The 23,018-nt window shown below is 41.5% G+C and overlaps 1 protein-coding gene and 1 long non-coding RNA gene across 2 annotated transcripts in view; one reads left to right on the top strand and one right to left on the bottom strand.

Annotated features, from left to right (window-relative positions):
- Positions 1 to 23,018, bottom strand: part of LOC103516710 (ankyrin repeat and KH domain-containing protein 1) — a gene marked incomplete at its 5' end in the record, with an annotated part of 51,558 nt that overhangs the window by 18,351 nt on the left and 10,189 nt on the right. Inside the window, 22 exon segments of the mRNA XM_026829024.1 lie at positions 257 to 365; positions 519 to 746; positions 1,263 to 1,521; positions 3,104 to 3,279; positions 4,274 to 4,732; positions 5,737 to 5,981; positions 6,756 to 7,022; positions 9,140 to 9,263; positions 9,899 to 10,131; positions 10,551 to 10,815; positions 11,378 to 11,542; positions 12,716 to 12,843; positions 15,375 to 15,579; positions 17,268 to 17,429; positions 17,754 to 17,969; positions 18,580 to 18,681; positions 18,881 to 19,036; positions 19,317 to 19,418; positions 19,584 to 19,688; positions 19,776 to 19,779; positions 20,156 to 20,163; positions 21,355 to 21,498. Of these exon segments, the coding sequence (XP_026684825.1) occupies positions 257 to 365; positions 519 to 746; positions 1,263 to 1,521; positions 3,104 to 3,279; positions 4,274 to 4,732; positions 5,737 to 5,981; positions 6,756 to 7,022; positions 9,140 to 9,263; positions 9,899 to 10,131; positions 10,551 to 10,815; positions 11,378 to 11,542; positions 12,716 to 12,843; positions 15,375 to 15,579; positions 17,268 to 17,429; positions 17,754 to 17,969; positions 18,580 to 18,681; positions 18,881 to 19,036; positions 19,317 to 19,418; positions 19,584 to 19,688; positions 19,776 to 19,779; positions 20,156 to 20,163; positions 21,355 to 21,498 (3,862 nt within the window).
- Positions 22,265 to 22,969, top strand: LOC113470522. The gene is made up of 2 exons (XR_003393555.1): positions 22,265 to 22,706; positions 22,796 to 22,969. It is a non-coding gene; the product is annotated as an uncharacterized LOC113470522 (long non-coding RNA).

Here is a 23,018-nt window from a genome sequence, read left to right as displayed (position 1 = left end):
GGGGTGCACATTTATTATGTACGTAAGTCTGTAACAATCATACATTGTTCAAGACCTTTTATGTTGTTAGTGAGAATTTCTTAGAAAATATGGACCAAAATTTAAGATAGTTCACAACCAAAGCTAATTGTAAAAAAAGTCCAAGTCTCAAACGAAGAAGATAACCTTATCGAAAAAAGAGAGATAAAAAATGTATGCCTCGGTTGGGATTCGAACCCACATCCCTACGGACAGGCTCACAATCACCACTACTCACCGTTCTCCTCCGTTTCCTCCTCCATCATCTCTCCCTCTACCTCTTGCACCTCCACCTCCTCCTCTTCTTCCTCTTCCTCCTCCATCGCCTTCCTCTTCTCTTCCTTCTTCTCCAGCTTCTTCTGTTTCTTGCGCTCGCGCTTCCGGGCTTGCGCAGCGCGCTTGGATTCTTCGCGCCACTTCTCCATGTCTAATTCTTCGAGTAGGATGTTGGCGTTCTTGTTGGCGCGCTCGGCCTGCTGGTTCTTGGCCACTCGGATCACTTCCTCTTCCTCCTCCATCGCCTTCCTCTTCTCTTCCTTCTTCTCCAGCTTCTTCTGTTTCTTGCGCTCGCGCTTCCGGGCTTGCGCGGCGCGCTTGGATTCTTCGCGCCACTTCTCCATGTCTAATTCTTCGAGTAGGATGTTGGCGTTCTTGTTAGCGCGCTCGGCCTGCTGGTTCTTGGCCACTCGGATCACCATCGAACACTCCTGACACTTGTCCAGGAGCTCCTGTAAGACACACCAAATGATTAGTTGATACTGTGTGCCTACCGTTTGACTGACCAAAGCAACCACGTTTTTTTTTTACCCAAAATGTATTTGCTTTTTATTTAGAAAAAATATTGTAATCTCTCTTACCTCCTATTAGAAATTACAGAGGCAACTTGGGAGGATAATTATGTATGTTATGCACCTAAATGATCCATGGATAAAGAGTAAGCCATAACATGTATTATATTTAATGATGTTGAATTGTACTGTGTATTTGTTAATAAATAAATGGTCATGTATTAGAAAAAAAAAATCTAAAATAATAATAAAAAAACCTCCGTGCCCGAGTGGATATTACACTACGCTTACACTCCGGAGACCGAAGTTTTTTCGGTTCTTTGGAGTTCAGGCTGCACTCAGCCTCGTGACTAAACAATTGAGTAGCTACTTCAATCGCGTAGCGACCAGTGGCGACATTAAAAATGTATAAAGATTAGGTACTAAAATATGGAATTGGGTATTACATGATCTTACCTTATCATTAACAGTCTGTATATACCGGGTCATCTCCTGGTCACTGGGGAACTGAGCCACATGGTTTACCATCCACCGCACGGCTTTCACATGACCCTTGCGGAAGGCGGCCATCAGACACGACACCTTGCGGTTGTCTTGCGAATCAATATCCGCACCGTGTTTACATAGGAGTTCCACCACGCTCAGATGACCGCCATTCGCCGCCAACCACAGCGGCGAGTTCCCCTTCTTGTTCTTCACCTCGACTTGGGCGCCCCTGGCGGAGAGAAATGGTATCATGTGTTAGTACGAATTGTAGGTCAGCCTATTTAACTTAGAGCAGTGGTTCCCAAACTTTTTTTCCTGTGCGACCGCCTTTTTTTATAAACGCTCCGCGGCTTCTTTACTGTATATTAAGTGATCCCAACGGGGGTCTTGTAGTCCTTCACGGGGGGGCCGCGGACCTCAGTTTAGGAATCACTAATTTTAGAGGATAGATTCGTATAAGCTTAACCCGATCTTTAGGGTTGTTTGCTCCTACAGCTACACCTAAGCCTCACAGCTCCCATGGCGTAGTGGTTACTGCGCTCGCCTTGCACGCGGGAGACCCGGGTTCGATTCCCGGCGGGGTCAAGAAATTTGTATCATGCAAATGATTGATTCTGTGACTGGCTGTTGCGGGGCCCACTCAGCCTCGTGAGGAAAATGAGTAGCTAATAGCTATGACATATAAATGCGCATAGCGACCGGTGCCAGCATGGTAGGTAAACATTAGAAAACTATCCTCAAGACAGAATTCAGATTCGGAATAAGGATTTTGGGGTTTCAATTTCATCATTGAGTTGTTTTCATTCTCGTCACACCATTAAGAAAGGGTCCATATTACAAGAGAAAAGACTCGTTTATTTCGAAATCTGACACAACCTGGATTCGAACCTAGTCCTCTACTGCCAGAATTGCTCTATCTGATGTTATTTACCTTCTTATATGCTGCGGATTTCTTATCCTTAGCACTGGTACTTCCTGGCGGAGTTACAGCTGTATTACTAGACACACTAGCTGGTTCACTCTTCGTCTCTACTATCTCCTAACCTATCTAATTCGACTATTACCTTCTTATATGCTGCGGATTTCTTATCCTTAGCACTGGTACTTCCTGGCGGAGTTACAGCTGTATTACTAGACACATTAGCTGGTTCACTCTTCGTCTCTACTATCTCCTAACCTATCTAATTCGACTATTACCTTCTTATATGCTGCGGATTTCTTATCCTTAGCACTGGTACTGCCTGGCGGAGTTACAGCTGTATTACTAGACACACTAGCTGGTTCACTCTTCGTCTCTACCGCTGTCGGCTGAGCGGCAGCAGGGGGAGGCGTAGGCTGGGGCTGGCTAGGTTTCTGTTTGGCCTTGGCTACTGGTGGTACAGAGGATGACTTCTTGCTCTGGGACTGTTGGCTAGAGGGTGGGTTCTGTGCTGACGGCTGGGATTGAGCGGTAGCTTGTTGTGTGCTTGCCTGCTGCTGCTGCTTCTTCTTCTCCTGAGAAGAGATTATTATTATTTTACGTTAGTATTGGCGATTGTCATACACCTCAGCAGTGAAAGCCAGCCGTTCCGAGAACGAACATTATCCCGTCAGGATAAAATCCGCCCCGGGTGGGAATCGAACCCGCGGCCTAGCGCTTACAAGGCAGACGCACTACCAACTAACTAGGCTGGCCATTGTTTAGGCTGGCCATTGTTTGTCTACTATCAAGCTAACTAGGCTGGCCATTGTTTGTCTACTATCAGGAATGGGATATTTTTCCAACCCAGGAATCGATCTCGGTACCATGTGCATTATAACCACTAACTTACTTGGACAGCAGTAGCTCCACAAAGCGACAATGGCCCTTGTCGGCTGCTATGGTCAGTGCCGTATCTCGAGATGAGGGTACGGGGGGTGCGTTCACATCAGCTCCCTTATCCAGGAGCACCCTGCCCACTTCTACATAACCGCCACTGGCCGCTTCCATTAGGGGTGTGAGCCCGGTCTGTTAAGAGAAACAAGTTACAAGCTATTAGAATTAAGATCCTTTGTACTAAACGTATACATTATTTGCCAATAAAGAAATTACAATTTATTTGAGTAAAATACCCTTTAGTGACAAAAAGACCAAAAACAGCCAATTTTCGAAGAAATGTTCCACAAAAACTACTGCACTGATGGGTTAATGTGATTTGCCTAAAAGGGAAGTAAATAATAAGTTAGAAAAGAAAATGGCAATTTTGAATAGTGAATCTCAGACTTTGAAACTATCCTCAAGACAGAATTCAGATTCGGAATAAGGATTTAGGGGTTTCAATTTCATCATTGAGTTTTTATCAATTTTTAAATCAAGATAGGTAATGGAAAGGAAAAATTCAAACTCTCATATTTGATGATTTTTCTCTTCTTTAATACGACTAGATGGTAATAATGTAATGCTAGTATGTCAGAATATGAAATAATCCTCAAGACAGAATTCAGATTCGGAATAAGGATTTAGGGGTTTCAATTTCATCATTGAGCATTACAATAACTTCTAATCATTTGCACCTACCCTTCACATGCCTTCAGGCGCACCTGACTCGTCAAAGTCGTCAAGGATTTAGGCCCTTGGGATCGTACATTCCCAGGATTTGAAGATAGTGCATTCCTTACAATCGTTTACGCTTTAACCCCTAAAGGAACAATACGTCCCACACAATAATTATCTTTCAAAGTGGGATACGAAAAAAATCGGTTCTCAGTGTTTTTCAAACATTTCTTTGTGCTCTAAGAAGTCAGTAAAATTCACTTGGCTAACTGGTCTGGTTTTTCCTCCAGATCGAGGCTTTATTTATAGCCTAAATAATAATACCTGATCAGGAAAAATTAAAGATTCTATCTTATCTGGTCTTACCTGATCTACGTTTCATATCGGTCACAGGCATAAGACCTGATCAGGTCTTAAAATAAGTCGGGGGTGAAAGGGTTAAAAACCAGCCCTATCTCAATCAACTCACCTTCGCTCTGTGTTCTACATTGGCCTTCCTGTCCAGTAGCAGGGAAACCACCTCATGTCTCCCCTGGAAGCAGGCCAGCGTGAGGGCCGTGTTCCTATTGGTCTCAATCTGAGCGTTTATGTCGCTTCCCATGTCCAGGAGCAGCTTCACAGCGGCCGTGTGGCCATTCATAGCGGCCAACATAAGCGGGGAGATCCCTAGTTTAGACCCGGTACGGGAGTTAATCTCCGCACCGTGAGTGAGCAACAACTTGATGATGTTCACGTAGCCGCCGCTGGCCGCTAAGCTGAGCGGCGTGTAGTCCGATACATTGCGGTGTTCCTTGTTGGCGCCCCGGGTTAGGAGTAGCTCCACTACCTCGTAGCGACCCCCGGAGCAGGCGAGCGAGAGGGGGGTGTCCTTCGTGCGTTCGCTCTGAGCTTCCATGTCCGCCTTGTGATTGAGGAGAATATCAACCACCTGGAAACAAGGAGACAATATTGAAATTAAATCATTAATTCTTTGTGGTAAAGCAGAGACTCAGAGAGGTTTTTCACAACCTTTGTGGGTATCACAACATTTCTAAGTGCCTCTTTTCCTATTATTCCCCATTCTTATTCAATCTTTTTACACTGGTAATGCTGCCACTGGTCGCTACTGGATTAAAGCAGCTACTCGATTGTCCTCACGAGACTGAGTGCACCGACAATATTGAAATTAAATCATTAATTCTTTGTGGTAAAGCAGAGACTCAGAGAGGTTTTTCACAACCTTTGTGGGTATCACAACATTACTAAGTGCCTCTTTTCCTATTATTTCTCATTCTTTTTTCGATCTTTTTACACTGGTAATGCTGCCACTGGTCGCTACTGGATTTAAGTAGCTACTCGATTGTCCTCACGAGGCTGAGTGCACTCCGAACTACAAGCACAGAGCCGAAAAAAACTTCCAGTTTACTTCCTATTTAATGTTCTCAGCCGTAGTATGTCCATTTTTAGTCCGTCCTTCCTTTAATATTACAATAGTAATAAAAAGGTCTAAGGGACGGACTATTGTATTCGCTTCGGTGTCGTCACTCTGTCTGTCCCCATAGAAGGACTTATCCAAACCTGGTCGACCTATATATCAAATTAAAGGTCTTTTTTAAATCATTACATGAAAGTAAAATCGAAAAATCAAATCAAGAATAATAATAAACTGAATATTAAACAAATTAGGTAGGTACATAGCTACATAGGTACTGATTTTCTTTAATCACGATCGAATAGACTACGGGCTAAAAAATTCCCGGAGGGACGGGCCCAGCTTGTTACAGTAGGAACCATGTCGATTTCTTGTCTTTTTTTACTGCTTTCTTTCAAGTGGCAGGCAGGGTTCTCCTAGAGGAGCTCTTCCACACAACCAATAGATTTTCTTTCACTGTGAGCCCTTTAAGATATTTCACCACGGAGGTCTTGAATGTCCCTAGACCTTATCATCTGTACCTTATCATGTCCGGCCGTGGCAGCCAGTATAAGAGGCGTGAATCCTTTCTTGTCCCGATGTTCAATGTCTGCCCCCCTGGACAGCAGTAGTTCAACGAGTTCCTCATGGCCCCCGGCACAGGCTAACGTCAGGGCCGTGTCGTGATTGCTCTCGGTTTCCGAGTCGACGTCCATGCCTGAGTAGGAGGTGGTGGTGGTGACGGAACCAGGGCTGGGCGTGTCCGTGGTGCTACCCCCTGGGAACCCTGCAATAGAGAAGTTTCGTAGAAGCTTAACCAATCCTTTGAAAGGGAATGTCACAAAAGATCTGATGTCACGACAGAGACAACATGCGTCCAATGTAGCAGTTGTTTCATTGCTACGAAATAAAAACGGCGGTAAACACTCATCTAACCAGGTCGCAGTGACCAAGGGCGTTTAATAAAGTCGATGGCCCTACTTATACCAAATCCTTTAGGGCTGTTTGGCCCTACTTATACCAAATCCTTTAGGGCTGTTTGGCCCTACTTATACCAAATCCTTTAGGGCTGTTTGGCCCTACTTATACCAAATCCATTAGGGCTGCTTGGCCCTACTTATACCAAATCCTTTAGGGCTGTTTGGCCCTACGTATAAGCCTCGGATTGGGCTTTTTGTGTATGAATTTAACAGAGACGTTAATGAGGTTAGTACAGCCATACGTTTTAATACACTGAGAAAAACACTAGGGTGCACGAACCCCAATCGAATGACTGGGTTTCGGAACTCTATGTCGACCATACTTCAGTCCTCTCCAGTTTTAAAGCAAAAGAAAAAAAAAAAAAAGAAGAAGAAGAAGCTACCCCGAAATGCAGAAAAAAAAAAATATTCTGACTAGGAAATAAATATGACCATTGGGTTGGTGTGAATTGGGCTAATGATTTCACCTCAGTAAACGAGAACCCTTTGAAAAATTACACGGATCTTACTCTAACATTTCAGGTACTAAAATATTATCAGCCCTAATGTAAATCAAGCTTAACCCGCAGATGAACACCTACTTGTCTGGCTAGAAGGATCCACATGGCCTGCATTGGCACTGGCGCAGGCCGCATGGTTGGCGTATCCCGCGGCCGCAGGTCCTCTCGCGTCTCTCTTCTTTCCGATCTTCCCGCCAGGCGCGCTCGTAGCACTGGCTACGGCCGAGCTAATGGTTCGCATGGCCTTCTTAACGCAGGGGGGCGGGGTTTCGGCCGGGGTCTGAGTGGCCACGGAGGCCGGGGGAGGGGAGGCAGTGTTAGCGAGGCTATCGGCCCCAGGAGGTGAGTCTGTGTTAGGAAGGAAGGGACACACACACACGAGATTAGTAAGGGGAGGCATTAGTAAATATCTATATAGTTGTTGGAGGCGTTTAGAAAGCTTGGAAAAAAATACGTTTGTATAAAATCCTTTAGGGCTGTTTGGCCCTACTTATACCAAATCCTTTAGGGCTGTTTGGCCCTACTTATACCAAATCCTTTAGGGCTGTTTGACCCTACGTATAAGCCTCGGACGGATTGGACTTTTTGTGTACGAATTTAACAGAGAAGTTAATGAGGTTAGTACAGCCATACGTTTTATTACACTGAGAAAAACACTAGGGTGCACGAACCCCAATCGAATGACTGGGTTCCGGAACTCTAATATTGAACTCTATGTCGACCATACTTCAGTCCTCTCCAGTTTTAAAGCTAAAAAAAGAAGCTACCCTGAAATGCAGAAAAAAAAATATTCTGACTAGGAAATAAATATGACCATTGGGTTGGTGTTGATTGGGCTAATGATTTCACCACAGTAAATGAGAACTTTTTGAAAAATTACACGGATCTTACTCTAACATTTCAGGTACTAAAACATCTAGAGCCTAAATCCAAAGTTTCAGCCATTGGTCCGTGTGTGTGTCTGTCTGTCTGTAAACAAAATATCTCGAGAACGGTAAGAGCTAACAACTTGAAATTTGGTATGTAACTGTTAAATGTGACAAGGATGGGACACGAAACTTTTGGTTAAGATCGATGCATTGGTTGGCGGCATTTTACCGCTTTTTGGCGGTTTTCGGTGTAATTTAACAATATCTCGGGAACGGTTCAATAATGGTTAATTTCTTATTATTTTGTTATTTTGTTTTGTGTACCTGTTTGTAAATATTGTATTGTAAAAAAACATTGTAAAATTCTAATAAAGTGTAATATAATAATAATAATTTCGGTGTAATTTAACAATATCTCGGGAACGGTATGAGCTAGAGACTTGAAATTTGGTATATAGTTCACAAATGTGACAAGGATGCGAAATGAAACTTGGATGAGATAGGTGCTGCGGTTGGCGGTATTTTGACCGCTTTTTGGCGGATTTCTACCGTTTTTTTGCGGTTTTCAGCTATATTGACTAAACGGTTAGAGGTATTGTAAAAGTTAGGGTAAAAGAACACTCAAATAAGCATCATTCAATAGGATGGGGAAAGTCGTGTGATGTTCACACCAGATTTTTATCTTTCATTTTTATGTTGAAGTTCTTATGAATCATCAAAGATGATGGACAACATTTTGATTTTTGGTGTCTGTTGAGTTAAAACTATGCTATAACATGCACTATAAATACAGGAGATTGGAGGACAATATGGAATCAATGCAGGTGGAGGATATAAGATAGGATGTTCAAATACTTGCCATGCAACTAGCATACACTACTAATAAAATTGAAAAACAGTACAAGACTTGAAAAAATAAAAACATAAGCACGTAAAAAAACTTAAAAGCAAAGGAAAAATGAAATAATAAATGTAATATCTAACACTAGAGATTCTGAATTTTCAAAACTGTGTTATATCTTATATCCCTGATTTTTTCAAAGTAGTACAATTTCCCTGATCGTTTGTATACTTCATTTCACTGATGAAGAAATTAAAATTAATTCATTTATAAAATCCATGCTGTTCTTCTATGAAGGGTAGCTTAACATAAGCATAATCATCAATTACAACATTGAATTTTTTTCTTTTCTTTTGCAGAGAATGAAATATACAAAGTGTTGATTTCTGATTTCTGAAAACTTGATTAACTTCAATTTCAAAATACAATTCCGTGCTTATAAAATAATGCAGAATCAACGGGAGAGATTTTGCACTTCCACATAATAGTTTTACTTTGTACACGTCTTTCTTATGTTCATGGTAAGTAGTATAAATAATTATTAGTTAGGACTTCAGAACACAGTGATTATTTTTAACATTTCAACTACAGTTTTCCCTATTTAACACTACACACATTTCGCAGGTTCAAACACAGTTTAATACGTTAGAAAAAAAAACTACCAAGTTAGAAAAAAAAGACCAACATGGATGGCACATTAGAAATCACATACAATTAATCGGCCATTGTTAGTGACCAATATAGGGGGCGCTTACCGTTCTTTGGTGACAGTGTGGGACTGGGGAAGGGGGACCCATTAGCGTCCACCTTGGAATATTGAGATATCTCCTGTCGGGACACTTGGTATTGCAACTGGAACCCATTCGTATATTGCTGCACCTGGGACAAGATGAAAATGAAAGAGGGGATTAGTTGAACGAACACTTGAACAGTGAGTCCTAATCTTGACCAGTTAGCCCCGATTCTGATGTTGTAGCAATCTCTCCATCTTCCAACATCCTCCACTGCTTCAGAGGGGCTCATGGAGTTTCAGGAACCTTGCAACACCCTTTGGCTTTGTCCATATATCAACAACAGAGATGAAATCTGATGAACCAACCCAACTCCGATTCTGATTAAATAATTTACTGTCCCATTTTAACAGTCGCAATAATGCACAGTAACTAGAATTAAAGAGTTCGCATGGTCTGGACAGGTGATTATATGGGACAAAGCAAACTGCCGGTTATTTCAGTGAGGCACTCAGTCTCAATCTGACCTTTGCAGTTAAAGGACTAATACATAGTGAAATAAAAAAAGGAAAAAAGTCTAAAAATAAATAACCTCACAAAAACTAATGAAATCCTCAAAAAAAAAAAAAACTCGACTGTAAAAAAGAAAGGCCACATAGCAAGAGAGAAAGATAAAAAAAAATCTTAATAAAATAACCTAACAAAAAGTAATGATATCCCCCCCCCAAAAAAAAACTCAACCGTAAAAAGAGAACGGCCAAGTTCAACACCCCCTCTACTTACTTGTACAGGACCGCCAGGCGAGGGCACTGTGAAATATTGGTACGCGTCCTCCGGCCCTTGGCTTCCCACAGCACTACCGCTACCGCCCGCTACAAAGTTGACTCCCACCTGTTGAAACCTCTGCTGGGTGGGGTCGGACACATTGGTAGCGGCCATTTTGAGTCCATCCTGTAGACCGGCGGCATAGTCCTGCAGCTTATCCTGTAGGAGCTTCTTCTGACCTTGACTTGCCGCTGAAACAAAATCGAGGTAATGAAAAATCATCGATTTACATGGAATACTAATATTGATTATATAGATATCATTATTATTTCATGACTACAATGATGATATTAAAAATTTACATGAGCATACTAACAGACAATGAAACTGAAATTATAACTGACAAGAATAGCTTGGCAGCTGATCCTCCACGTCTAAAGCTTGAGAAATTCACACTGAAGCTTTTGTCAACTGAGGAGGAATCAGCATACCAAAACTACCCTGTCAGTATTTTATTAAAATTGTACAATAGTTTTGATGTCAAATGAACATTGGTGTTGAGTAACTAATGAGAAGTAAATGGAAGAAGACGAGGCTACGGCCTTTGTAAAAAGGAAATGAGATCCAAAAATACCTGATTCCTGTCCACTTTCACATCCACTACGCTCACCTCGTTCTACCTCCTCCATGGTGATGGTTTCTAGTTGATCTATCAAATCTCTCGTCTCCTGGTCCATGTCCACTTTCACACTCATAGACTCCATCATTTCCTTAGCGGTGGACGCGAGGAGTTTGCTGCGGGCCATGGAGTCGGCTAGGATATCATTGGATAGGAGAGGGGAGGCAGTGGAAGAGGGGACAGATGGGTCGGGGGCCTCGGGCACCACCACGCCACTCGAACTGTTGAGCACCAGTTGTTTTTGTTGCGAGACAACCTGAGACACAGAGAGAAACGGGGCACATTAATAGACCCATGAATGATTCACGCCCATTAGTATACCTAAGAATGAATCATGCAAAAAAAATCGTTTGAAAATTGTCGGTTAAAAATGTAAAATTGTGAACTAGAAATTAGAAAGAACAAAAAAAAGATAAAAATTCTTAAAGCAAGAGAAATTAAATGCATAGTCAATCCGTGAGGCAATTAATTTGGAGATAAACAACTTCGTAATTAGAAATGAGAGGGGGGAAAAGGTAAAAACGGGGTAGAAAATTTTCCAACTTTTGAAAAGGCCTTCTTAGATTGTCTAACCCCCCCCCCCTCCCCCCATTCTTCTTCCCCTTTCATAATTTCTGCAAAGCTTACATTTTCCATACAAAACAGGGAGTCCCTTACACACAAACACACCACAAAGCCCACAAAGCTTGACTTAAAATTAGTAGTCCCAACACCTAAACCAGTGGTCTTTGTCCGTAGCTTGGGTCGCGCCTAACTTGCAAGTACTAGGTAGCGGGTTCGATTCCCGCCCGGGGGCGGCAAAAAGTCATACAACCTACCTGGCTTACCAGCTGTTCGTTCATTTCGACGAGCTGTTTCAGTTGGAGCGCCTCCTTCTGCTGTTGCACCGCGAAGTGGTAGGCGGCCAGATGATGTTTCTTCACGTTCTTGCCCTCTTTTTTCGACACGGGTTTCGCTTTGGGGCGGTCGCAGATGGCGGTCGACTGGAAAACACAAACGGGGGAGGGGGGGACACGACAAGTTGTGTGTCAGTTCAGCGGCAGAGGAGTGCTTGGGAGACCGTCTTATATTTACATCCTGCTTGGGATAGTGTCTTTTATTTATATCCTCGTTGAAGTTTGAAAACGACTCAAACTGGGGTTTACCAATTCGGGATTGAGATGAAACGAGGATTTCCCTATGCTTAATATCTAGGTCAACCTCGGATTAATCTCAATCCTGAGACAATCCATCTAGACTTTTAAAATATCCTCTCAGAAACATCTGATTTACACACATCCTGTCCATTTATTAGCCTCTTTGCTTTCTTCCTTTTGTGATTTTACCAACGTTCATTATTTATTTTATTACAACCTTTATAAAAATTATTTTTCAAAAAAGTAACTAGTTTTTTTTTTTTCTCAAGAGTCGACGAGCTATGTAGAGATCTATTTAAATTTAATGAAGAATTGAAGACAGATTAAAGAAGATGAAAGTTAGAGAATGGAAGGAGAGACCAAGACCCTAAAACATAATGAAATAATCAGAGGTAAAACTAATGGAAAATTTTTAAATTAGATTTTAAATTTCTACTGAGCTAATAAAGCCGCATTTTTCAAAAGAGGGAAGAACTAAAAGGAAAAAAAAATGCTTCAGAACAGGGGAAATCGTAGAAATATTGTGGCAAGAAAAATACGTCTCTACGAGAAAAAAAAGGCCACAAGAAAAAATACGGCTCTACACATAGGGAAATAGAAGGAGTGATGCACACGAGACGAGAAATGATCATGTGTCGTCTCGTAAATTTCGAGACGAAACCAAATTTACTTCTCGTCCCAAGAGACGAGACAAAATCCATTGCTCGTCCCAAGAGACGGGACAAAAAAAATTGCCGCCTTTCGAGACGAAACAAAATCCAATTTTGAGACGAAACGAAAATTCATTTCGAGACGAAACGAAAATTCATTTCTCGTCTCGTCGTGCATTACTACATAGAAGACAGATTAGAGAAGACCATACACCAGGGGCGGACTCAGAGTAGGAAAAAAGGAGAATATGTTTTTTTTTATTATTGAAGGCTTAAAGGTAGAATTCTCACACAGTGAGCTCTACCACCCAACCAAAGATAGGATAGTTAAAGAGGGGAAAGGAGAAGATGGAAGATGAAGATTTGTTACCTGGTTGACATCGGCAGGGCTGGGCACAGGAACTGAGGAGCGGGTGTAGATGGTGTTGTGTAGGACGGTGGTGTTAGCGCCGGGGTGAAACAGGGGCTGCGTGCCCACGACCAGGCCTGGGAAGTCTACTGAAACACGTTATAGTCAGAATGAGAGTGAGGTTGATTTTCATTTTTCGTTTGATTTTTAGTCCGTCCTTCCTTTATTATTACATTACAATAGTAATAAAAAGGTATAAGGGACGGACTATTGTATTCGCTTCGGTGTCGTCTGTCTGGCACTCTGTCTGTCTGTCACTCTGTCTGTTCCGATAGAAGGACTTATTCAAACCTGGTGAGCTCTGATCTCGAAATTTGTCGCGACGACCTATGAACTCAAAGCGAGAAAGTTTTAGATAACACTTCAGTCGATCTATTAAGACCGGTTTTAGCGTCACCTATGTTAAGCTACGCCGAGCAAGGCCAATAAATGGATGGGTGACTTGAGCCTTATATTGGGAATAAAGTAGCGTCACCTATGTTAAGCTACGCCGAGCAAGGCCAATAAATGGATGGGTGACTTAAACATATTATATATTGGGAATAAAGGGAGAACGGGCTTTAGTTTTGATTTTAAATCATTACATGAAAGTAAAATCAAAAAATCAAATCAAGAATGATAATAAACTGAATATTAAACAAATTAGGTAGGTACACTTGAACCTTATATTGGGAATAAAGGGAGAACGGGCTCTAGTCTTGATTTTAAATCATTACATGAAAGTAAAATCAAAAAAATCAAGTCAAGAATGATAATAAACTGAATATTAAACAAATTAGGTAGGTACATAATATGTAGGTACTGATTTTCTCTAATCACGATCGAATAAACTACGGGCTAAAAAATTCCCGGAGGGACGGGCCCAGCTTGTTTTTTTTTTTTTTTTGCACGGTCTTCCTCTAACTCTTCACTCATCTTGTTGCTCTTCTTCTTCTTCTTAAATTCAGACCGGTCGGTCTTCTTGCATTTCACATTTTCATATAACCTCAAAATTATTAGATAACAGAAACAACTGAAATGAAGATGCGGACAAAATTTGCACCACCAATTTTCGTGTTCCTGGTAAAAAGACCTTTAATTTGATATACCTATAGGTCGACCAGGTTTGGATAAGTCCTTCTATGGCAGCCATTCTTAACCTATGGTCCGTGGACCACTGGTGGTCCGCGAGAAGGTTTCAGGTGGTCCGCGAGAGTCATTTGTGACCTTGAAATTGAAGCAATGATACAGTACCTTGTATCTCTTTTCCTACAGGTAGATATAGGTCCTCTAATACATACCCATTGTCACATAGCGTGTACAATGTACAATTGATAGCATATACATACATAATCTCAAGTGGTCCGCGAGATTTTTGGTTTATCAATAGTGGTCCGCCAATTCTAAAAGGTTAAGAACCCCTGTGCACCACCAATTTTCGTGTTCCTGGTAAAAAGACCTTTAATTTGATATACCTATAGGTCGACCAGGTTTGGATAAGTCCTTCTATGGCAGCCATTCTTAACCTATGGTCCGTGGACCACTGGTGGTCCGCGAGAAGGTTTCAGGTGGTCCGCGAGAGTCATTTGTGACCTTGAAATTGAAGCAATGATACAGTACCTTGTATCTCTTTTCCTACAGGTAGATATAGGTCCTCTAATACATACCCATTGTCACATAGCGTGTACAATGTACAATTGATAGCATATACATACATAATCTCAAGTGGTCCGCGAGATTTTTGGTTTATCAATAGTGGTCCGCCAATTCTAAAAGGTTAAGAACCCCTGTTCTATGGGGACAGACCGACACCGAAGCGAATACAATAGCCCGTCCCTTATACCTTTTTATTACTATCGTAATAATAAAGGAAGGACGGGCTAAAAAGTTATGACCTAAAATGAGATCTACCTATCTTGAGCCGTTGTTGGTGTTTTTCTGGCACACCTTGTATATTCTAACTTACTTGTTTTCTGAGCCTTGCTTCATCAGTATGATGAAATTTGGAAGACAAACCAAAGCAAAGCCTTCATGATAAGTAGCTATAGATAGAACAGCATGGTCCGATATGGCAACATAGCATGGCGACCATTTCAAGTCCACGTGTCTGAAGCAATGTTGCCTTTGTCTGTAATGGAATGTTACCTATATTGTTATTTCAAGTCCACGTGTCTGAAGCAATGTTGCCTTTGTCTGTAATGGAATGTTACCTATATTGTCCAAATATGTTGCCTGCATATTTTTGCACACATCATTAATTTTCCGTTGCAACATGGCCGATTTCGCAGTATTGATTTGAGGGGCCCCGTGTTTTTTTTTTTTTTTTTTTTTTTTTTTTTTTTTCAAGTCGGATATGACCTTTTACGGAAGTAGAACGTAGAAAGGGCCGATGGAGAAGCTGAAAAAAAACGCCGGCCCCGTCTGAACACGGGAAAAGGCGGCGAAGAAGAAGAAGAAGGTAGAAAGATAAAATTACTGATTTAGACAAGTAATATTGAGCTCATGACAAGTACTTCAAGGCACATCGTTTTACATCCAAGAGTTATCCGGGAACGGGATATTTCCGTCCAGGCTGAGGTTCAAACCCAGCATCTCCGACTTGAGAGTCAGAGGTCAGTTCGTTGCATACTCTTTTACTTACCTTGAGTGACTCCAGATCTCGGTGATTGAGTGCTGTTCGCTGTATCCACTCCGAAGTAGTTGAGTGGAGGTAGTGGAGGTGTTAGTGGACGATGACAGGTGTCTCCACTGGTGGAGGAGGGAGGGGGAGTCATGGGAGGGGAGGGGGGAGAGGACAAGTCACCGGAACGTTGCATCAAGTGGGACTCGTCCTTGCCCTTCATACGCTGTGAACATAACCGGATAATAATTATTTATTTAACATTTTTACGAACATTATCCCATCAGGATAAAATTCGCCCCGGGCGAGAATCGAACCCGCGGCCTAGCGCTTACAAGGCAGACGCACTGATAAAATTCGCCCCGGGCGAGAATCGAACCCGCGGCCTAGCGCTTACAAGGCAGACGCACTACCAACTAAGCTAACTAGGCTGGCTTATTTAACATTTATCTATCACATCAAACCAATTTTGTCATCTTTGGTAAAGCAAACAGCTTCTTCTCAACTTTAATGGCCACAGCATTACGAAGGCTAACTAGGCTGGCTTATTTAACATTTATCTATCACATCAAACCAATTTTGTCATCTTTGGTAAAGCAAACAGCTTCTTCTCAACTTGAATGGCCACAGCATTACGAAGTGCCTCCTTTACTGGGCGAGAAGAGACACAATAGTTCCCATTTAGGTGCTGGGTCAACACGAGAACACCAGAAAGTAAACCGTTGAAATATTTGCAATCGAAAAATTAGTACATTTTCCCATTTAGGTGCTGGGTCAACACGAGAACACCAGAAAGTAAACCGTTGAAATATTTGCAATCGAAAAATTAGTACATTTTTTTTTGTCGATGGTGGGTATCGAACCCGGGACCTTCTGCATGTCAAGAAAGCATGTCACCACTGGGCCAACCGTGTTCCCATTGATCTTTTTACACTGGTAACGTCACCACTGGTCACTACTCGATTAAAGTAGCTACTCAATTGTGACGTGACGTGATGGTAGTGTGGCTGTCCTGAACGAAATTACCTACAATATATTATGGGAAAACTTTGAACTACTTCCCATGACTTCAAGTAACGCGATGATAGAGTGTTTCTACCTTAAGAGCCTCAGAGGTAACAAATGACTGCAACACGAATGAGTATTTTTAGGTTTTCTTTAAATTTTCACGATTTTCCATGACTTTTTGGCCGATTTTCAGATTCCATGACTTTTCCAGTTTTTCCAGGTCACGTATTAACCCTGCTCGCCTAGTACCGACCCAAGAGAAAATGAACAAGCCCTGCTAATGAATAGAAGCGTCCTCAACGGAGCCTTGCCTTGACCATAGTACCGGCCCTAGCAGAAAAAAAAGCCGAGTATTTTTTCTGCGATAGTCTCGAAGATCGAAGAGGGTCAATTGTCTCGGCAGGGTCAATGGTCCATGGACTATGGTCGCCGTTTTGGCCGCACACTTAGGCAGCATTTTTCCCAAGTTAATATTATTTTTTAGAGACACAATACTTCCCATTTAGGTGCTGGGTCAACACGAGAACACCAGAAAGTAACCCGTTGAAATATTTGCAATCGAAAAATTAGTACAATTTTTTGTCGATGGTGGGTATCGAACCCGGGACCTTCTGCATGTCAAGAAAGGATGTTACCACTGGGCCAACCGTGTTAGTTCCCATTGATCTTTTTACACTGGTAATGCCACCACTGGTCGCTACTCGATTGAAGTAGCTACTCAATTGTGACGTGACGTGATAGTAGTGTTGCTGTCCTGAACGAAATTACCTACAATATATTATGGGAAAACTTTGAACTACTTCCCATGACTTTAAGTAACGCGATGATAGAGTGTTTTTACCTTAAGAGCCTCAGAGGTAACAAATGACTGCAACACGAATGAGTATAAAAAAAACTCGGTATTACCTTCAAATGATCGATAAAGAATTGTGACTGGAAGAAATTGGCCAGGGGTCCCTGACACTTGGGATCTTGCAGGAGGAAACTCATTTTGGATTCCGTGAGGTCTCCACATTTCAACGCTTCCTCTGCTGTCAGACCCAACACTGTCTGAGGAGCATTCTTCACCTGAGAAATCAGATAATGGAAAATTAATAGACTCGTTTAGTTTATTAATTTAGGTTGTTTAGTCTGGCTGGGGGATCTTAAACAGGGAGTAGACCAACAATGAGTAGTACATACCTGTTGTACTTCAGAAGTAGTCAGTCCCTATGGTTTAAGTTTATACCAATCAACAATGAGTATTACATACCTGTTGTACTTCAGAACTAGTCAGTCCCTATGGTTCAAGTTTATACCAATCAACAATGAGTAGTACATACCTGCTGTACTTCAGAACTAGTCAGTCCCTATGGTTCAAGTTTATAACAATCAACAATGAGTATTACATACCTGCTGTACTTCAGAACTAGTCAGTCCCTTCCTAGACACTTTAGTCGTGTTCACTGTAGATGTCGCGGTCTGGTTAGGACCCGCAACACCGGGTTGACTTGACACAGCGGACACACTCGTGGGGGCAGGGTTCATTGGAACGGTCGGGCTATTTTGGGCGACAGGCTTGTTCGGACTCGCAGGGTTTTGGGTCGCTACAACACCATTCAAAGTGAACTGCTATGGTCTTATCGTCCCGAAACCGAAGAGAGAAGGAAGACAGGATAGGAGAAAGCCAGCCGTTCCGAGAACGAACATTATCCTATCAGGATAAAATCCACCCCAGGCGGGAATCGAACCCGCGACCTAGCGCTTACAAGGCAGACACACTACCAACTAAGCTAACTAGGCTGGCTTTTTTAACTTTGAAAATAACTTTGCAGTAGTAAATGTTTATAAATATAATGTCCTCAAAGCCCAAAGATCAACCTCTGTGGTGTAGTGGTTAGCACGGTGGACTTTAACCTGGAGGTTGGTGGTTCGAGTCCAAGTCAAGTCATGAATTTTAGCGTAGTGTATTAAGTGTAAGTGGGGATTGTGGGGAACGACATTTGTGACAAGTATTTATGTTTAACACAATTAAAATTCCTATTTAATTCCTTTAAGCCCTAAGTAGCACATGTGTTCAACGGACAACACTCTCCCTTTTTGACCCATATTTCAGGTTCTATTCCTCTGTGAATGGGAATCAAATTTCAAAAAGTCAATTTTTAAAGCAGAGCTAGTGCTAGCAAGAATATAAAACCTTAGATAAAACAGAGCTAATATTTATTTGTTTGTTACTTACCAAGTTGGCACCGTAGGATAGTAACAAATCAGCCACATCGGTATGGCCATTCTCACAGGCATAGGTTAGAGCCGTATCACCCGTCTGGGTCTTAGCATGAACCTAGAAACGGAAAACAAGTGTTCAATAAGTGTCATTACATTATTAATTATTTTGGTTGTTCCACTTTTTGGCGGGTTTCGACCGCTTTTTGGCGGTTTTCAGCTATATCGACTAAACGGTTAGAGATATTGTAAATGTTACAACAGAAGACCTAAATAAGCACCATTCAATAGGATAAGGAAAGTCGTGTGATGTTCACACCAGATTTTTTACCTTGAGAGCAGAGATGAGAGGAGGAGTCATCAGATGGGGAGGAGAGGGATCCACCAATCACAGAGCGAGGAAAGTCCAGCAGTAGTTGTACGACATTGGCATGACCTCCTTTAGCCGCCTCTATTAGCATGGTGGAGTTGTCCTGAAATATAAGAATTAATGATAGAACTTGGTGGAGAGGTTTTGTGAATAGTCGACCTGTTCCACCAAACAGAACGACTTAGGATATGTATGTATGTAAGCCCTAAGTAGCTTATGTGTTCAACGGACAACACTCTCCCTTTTTGACCCATATTTAAGGTTCTATTCCTCTGTGAATGGGAATCATATTTCAAAAAGTCAATTTTTAAACCAGAGCTAGTGCTAACAAGAATATAAACCTGAGATAAAACAGAGCTAATATTTATTTGTTTGTTACTTACCAAGTTGGCACCGTAGGATAGTAACAAATCAGCCACATCGGTATGGCCATTCTCACAGGCATAGGTTAGAGCCGTATCACCCGTCTGGGTCTTAGCATGAACCTAGAAACAGAAAACAAGTGTTCATGAAGAGTCATTATTAATAACTAGTTCATCCCGAAGCATACACACATAACTAAACCAACCTCAGTGGTGTAGGGGTCAGCGCGGTGGACTTCGGATCTGAAGGTTGGTGGTTCGAGTCCAAGTCAAATCATAAAATTTAGCCAAGTGTATGAAGCGGGGAACGACAGAGCGAGGAAAGTCCAGCAGTAGTTGTACGACATTGGCATGACCTCCCTTAGCCGCCTCTATTAGCATGGTGGAGTTGTCCTGAAATACGAAACAAGAAGGGGTTAATTATAAGTACAGGTTGTCCTGAAAATACGAAACAAGAAGGGGTTAATTATAAGTACAGGCTGTCCTGAAATACAAAACAAGAAGGGGTTAATTATAAGTTCAGTATCCTTGGTGGTGTAGTGGTCAAGACGCTAACCTGATAAACAGGAGGGCGAAGGTTCAATCCCAGCCGAGGTATGAAATTTTATCCTCAACAATGTTCGAAAGCAGTAGAAAGCATGTCCTGAAATATAAGACAAGAAGGGGTTAATTATAAGTACAGGTTGTCCTGAAATACGAAACAAGAAGGGGTTAATTATAAGTACAGCTTGTCCTGAAATACGAAACAAGAAGGGGTTAATTATAAGTACAGGTTGTCCTGAAATACGAAACAAGAAGGGGTTAATTATAAGTACAGGTTGTCCTGAAATATGAAACAAGAAGGGGTTAATTATAAGTACAGGTTGTCCTGAAATACGAAACAAGAAAGGGTTAATTATAAGTACAGGTTGTCCTGAAATACAAAACAAGAAGGGGTTAATTATAAGTTCAGTATCCTTGGTGGTGTAGTGGTCAAGACGCTCACCTGATAAACAGGAGGGCGAAGGTTCAATCCCAGCCGAGGTATGGAATTTTATCCTCAACAATGTTCGAAAGCAGTAGAAAGCATAGTTAGTACCCTAAAGAAACATTTTTATCAGAAACAGTGTTTCTCAACAATACAGAAATGACTTATTTCTGCCCTTCTTCCTGGGAGTCCAGGAAGAAGGGCCTATGTTTTGTTTGTTACTAAAGGAAGAAGGGCCTATGTTTTGTTTGTTACTAAAGGAAGAAGGGCCTATGTTTTGTTTGTTACTAACTAACAGAGGCCCTTCTTCCTGGGAGTGATTGACATTCGTTTCCCAACGGTTGAGCAACTGTTGGGAAACGTTTGAGCAACTGTTGGGAAACAGTTTCTGGCATAAGAAAGCACTCCTTGGTGCAGTAGTGAAAATAACTTTACTCTTCACTGGTTTTGGTTGATAGGTTTATTTTATTGTAACATGACTTAACTTACAGACAAGTTTCACCCTTTCGGGCATCATCAGTGTTTAAAAAAAGAACTTATTGCACAAGAAGTATTTAAAATAATTCAGAAAAAGGAAAAAGAAGAAAATTAAACCATTTTTTTTTTTTTTTTTTTTTTTTTTTTTTTTTTTTTTTTTTTTTTTTTTTTTTTTTTGGGGGGTTACAAGGCAGACACACTACCAACTAAGCTAACTAGGCTGGCTTTTTTAACTTTGAAAATAACTTTGCAGTAGTAAATGTTTATAAATATAATGTCCTCAAAGCCCAAAGACCAACCTCTGTGGTGTAGCGGTTAGCACGGTGGACTTTAACCTGGAGGTTGGTGGTTCGAGTCCAAGTCAAGTCATGAATTTCAGCGTAGTGTATTAAGTGCAAGTGGGGATTGTGGGGAACGATATATGTGACAAGTATTTCTGTTTAACACAATTAAAATTCCTATTTAATTCCTTTAAGCCCTAAGTAGCACATGTGTTCAACGGACAACACTCTCCCTTTTTGACCCATATTTCAGGTTCTATTCCTCTGTGAATGGGAATCAAATTTCAAAAAGTCAATTTTTAAAGCAGAGCTAGTGCTAGCAAGAATATAAAACCTTAGATAAAACAGAGCTAATATTTATTTGTTTGTTACTTACCAAGTTGGCACCGTAGGATAGTAACAAATCAGCCACATCGGTATGGCCATTCTCACAGGCATAGGTTAGAGCCGTATCACCCGTCTGGGTCTTAGCATGAACCTAGAAACAGAAAACAAGTGTTCATGAAGAGTCATTGTAGAAAAGGCATGGCCGAACTTGTAGAAAATAATAGAAATACGGTCGCGTTGCGCGCTCCCTATTAGCTGCATAGTTATCAAACTAAAAACATAAACGAAACTCAAAATGTTGGTCGAGAGCGGAACATTGCTCTCCCGCAGTCTCTGCACTCTGTGTAGTTCTTATGGAGATTTTAGCGATCAAAAATGGATCATATCTCAGGATCGGTTTAGATTTTCGCAAAATCCTTTCTTATTGCACACCTAGACCATAAAAGGAATATTCCTACCAAATTTCAGCTTGCTAGGTGTTGTGGTTCAGGAGATAGAGCGATCAGTTTGTGAAATGTGAATGAGTGAATGGATCTTGTTTTTATAATATAAGATTTTGATTGTACTTTTGTTTGATTGATTGGTAATCTAAAGGTGTGTCCACACATGGTCGACCGGCCGTCGATCGATGTCAACTGACCCGTCCACACTGACAACATAGAATCACCTATGTTCGGACACACCTTAACGTTAAAAGATGTACCACATCTCTTCAATTGTATGGCAAATCCTACTAATCTTGATCCATTTTCACTCTGCTCCCATTGATTGAGGTGAAATCAGTTATTGAGTTAATCATTTTCTTATGGACGATAAAACCAGTACCTAAGTGAGGGATGTTCTTAGTGACTCTTTTTCCTGGTACTCCTTTATAAATTCTGAAACCTTGAGATTCAAATGGATCTTCATCGCAGACTCCCATTGATTGAGGTGAAATCAGTTATTGAGTTAATCATTTTCTTATGGACGATAAAACCAGTACCTAAGTGAGGGATGTTCTTAGCGACTCTTTTTCCTGGTACTCCTTTATAAATTCTGAAACCTTGAGATTCAAATGGATCTTCATCGCAGTATCTTGTTTCTTGTAAGGCTGTTATCATAATATTCTTTTCCTCAAGGACATCTAGGGTTTGTTTAAGTTTACCCGTTTGGAGAAGAGAGTTTATGTTGATAGTCGCTAGATAAGTTAAATTCTTCTTTTTACATGATGTTGTAGGCTCCCCAGACTCCGTAGACCTACTTGCCCCATCCGGGATGGGGGTGGATTGGGTACCACCTGGGGTAATAATTCCAAGAGATTGTGTTTCCATCATGAGTTAAGAAGAAAATTTAGAGGGGGTTATCTCGAAAGATAACGAGGTTTTGACTGACGGGGTAGTAAGCCTCTCAGTGTTTCCATCATGAGTTAAGAAGAAAATTTGGAGGGGGTTATCTCGAAAGATAACGAGGTTTTGACTGACGGGGTAGTAAGCCTCTCACTATAGGATTCAGCCGCCCATTCTGGGTACAGACGCTGTTTGTAGCCGCTCATTCTGAGGCAGACGCTACGGTACTGGTTTTTGTCCGCCCTGACTATTTGATTTCGCCAGTATCACCTATATCTAGGAGACGTTCCCCTATCCGCAACCCGAGGAGGCGCCCGATGGAGGACCAGAAACAACCCCACACGGG

The sequence above is a fragment of the Diaphorina citri genome, unplaced genomic scaffold, assembly GCF_000475195.1.
Source record: "Diaphorina citri unplaced genomic scaffold, Diaci psyllid genome assembly version 1.1 scaffold1647, whole genome shotgun sequence".
NCBI classification, from domain to species: domain Eukaryota; kingdom Metazoa; phylum Arthropoda; class Insecta; order Hemiptera; family Psyllidae; genus Diaphorina; species Diaphorina citri.
The sequence above is the reverse complement of the archived record's forward strand: the minus strand, read 5'-3'. Positions and strand labels throughout refer to the sequence as shown.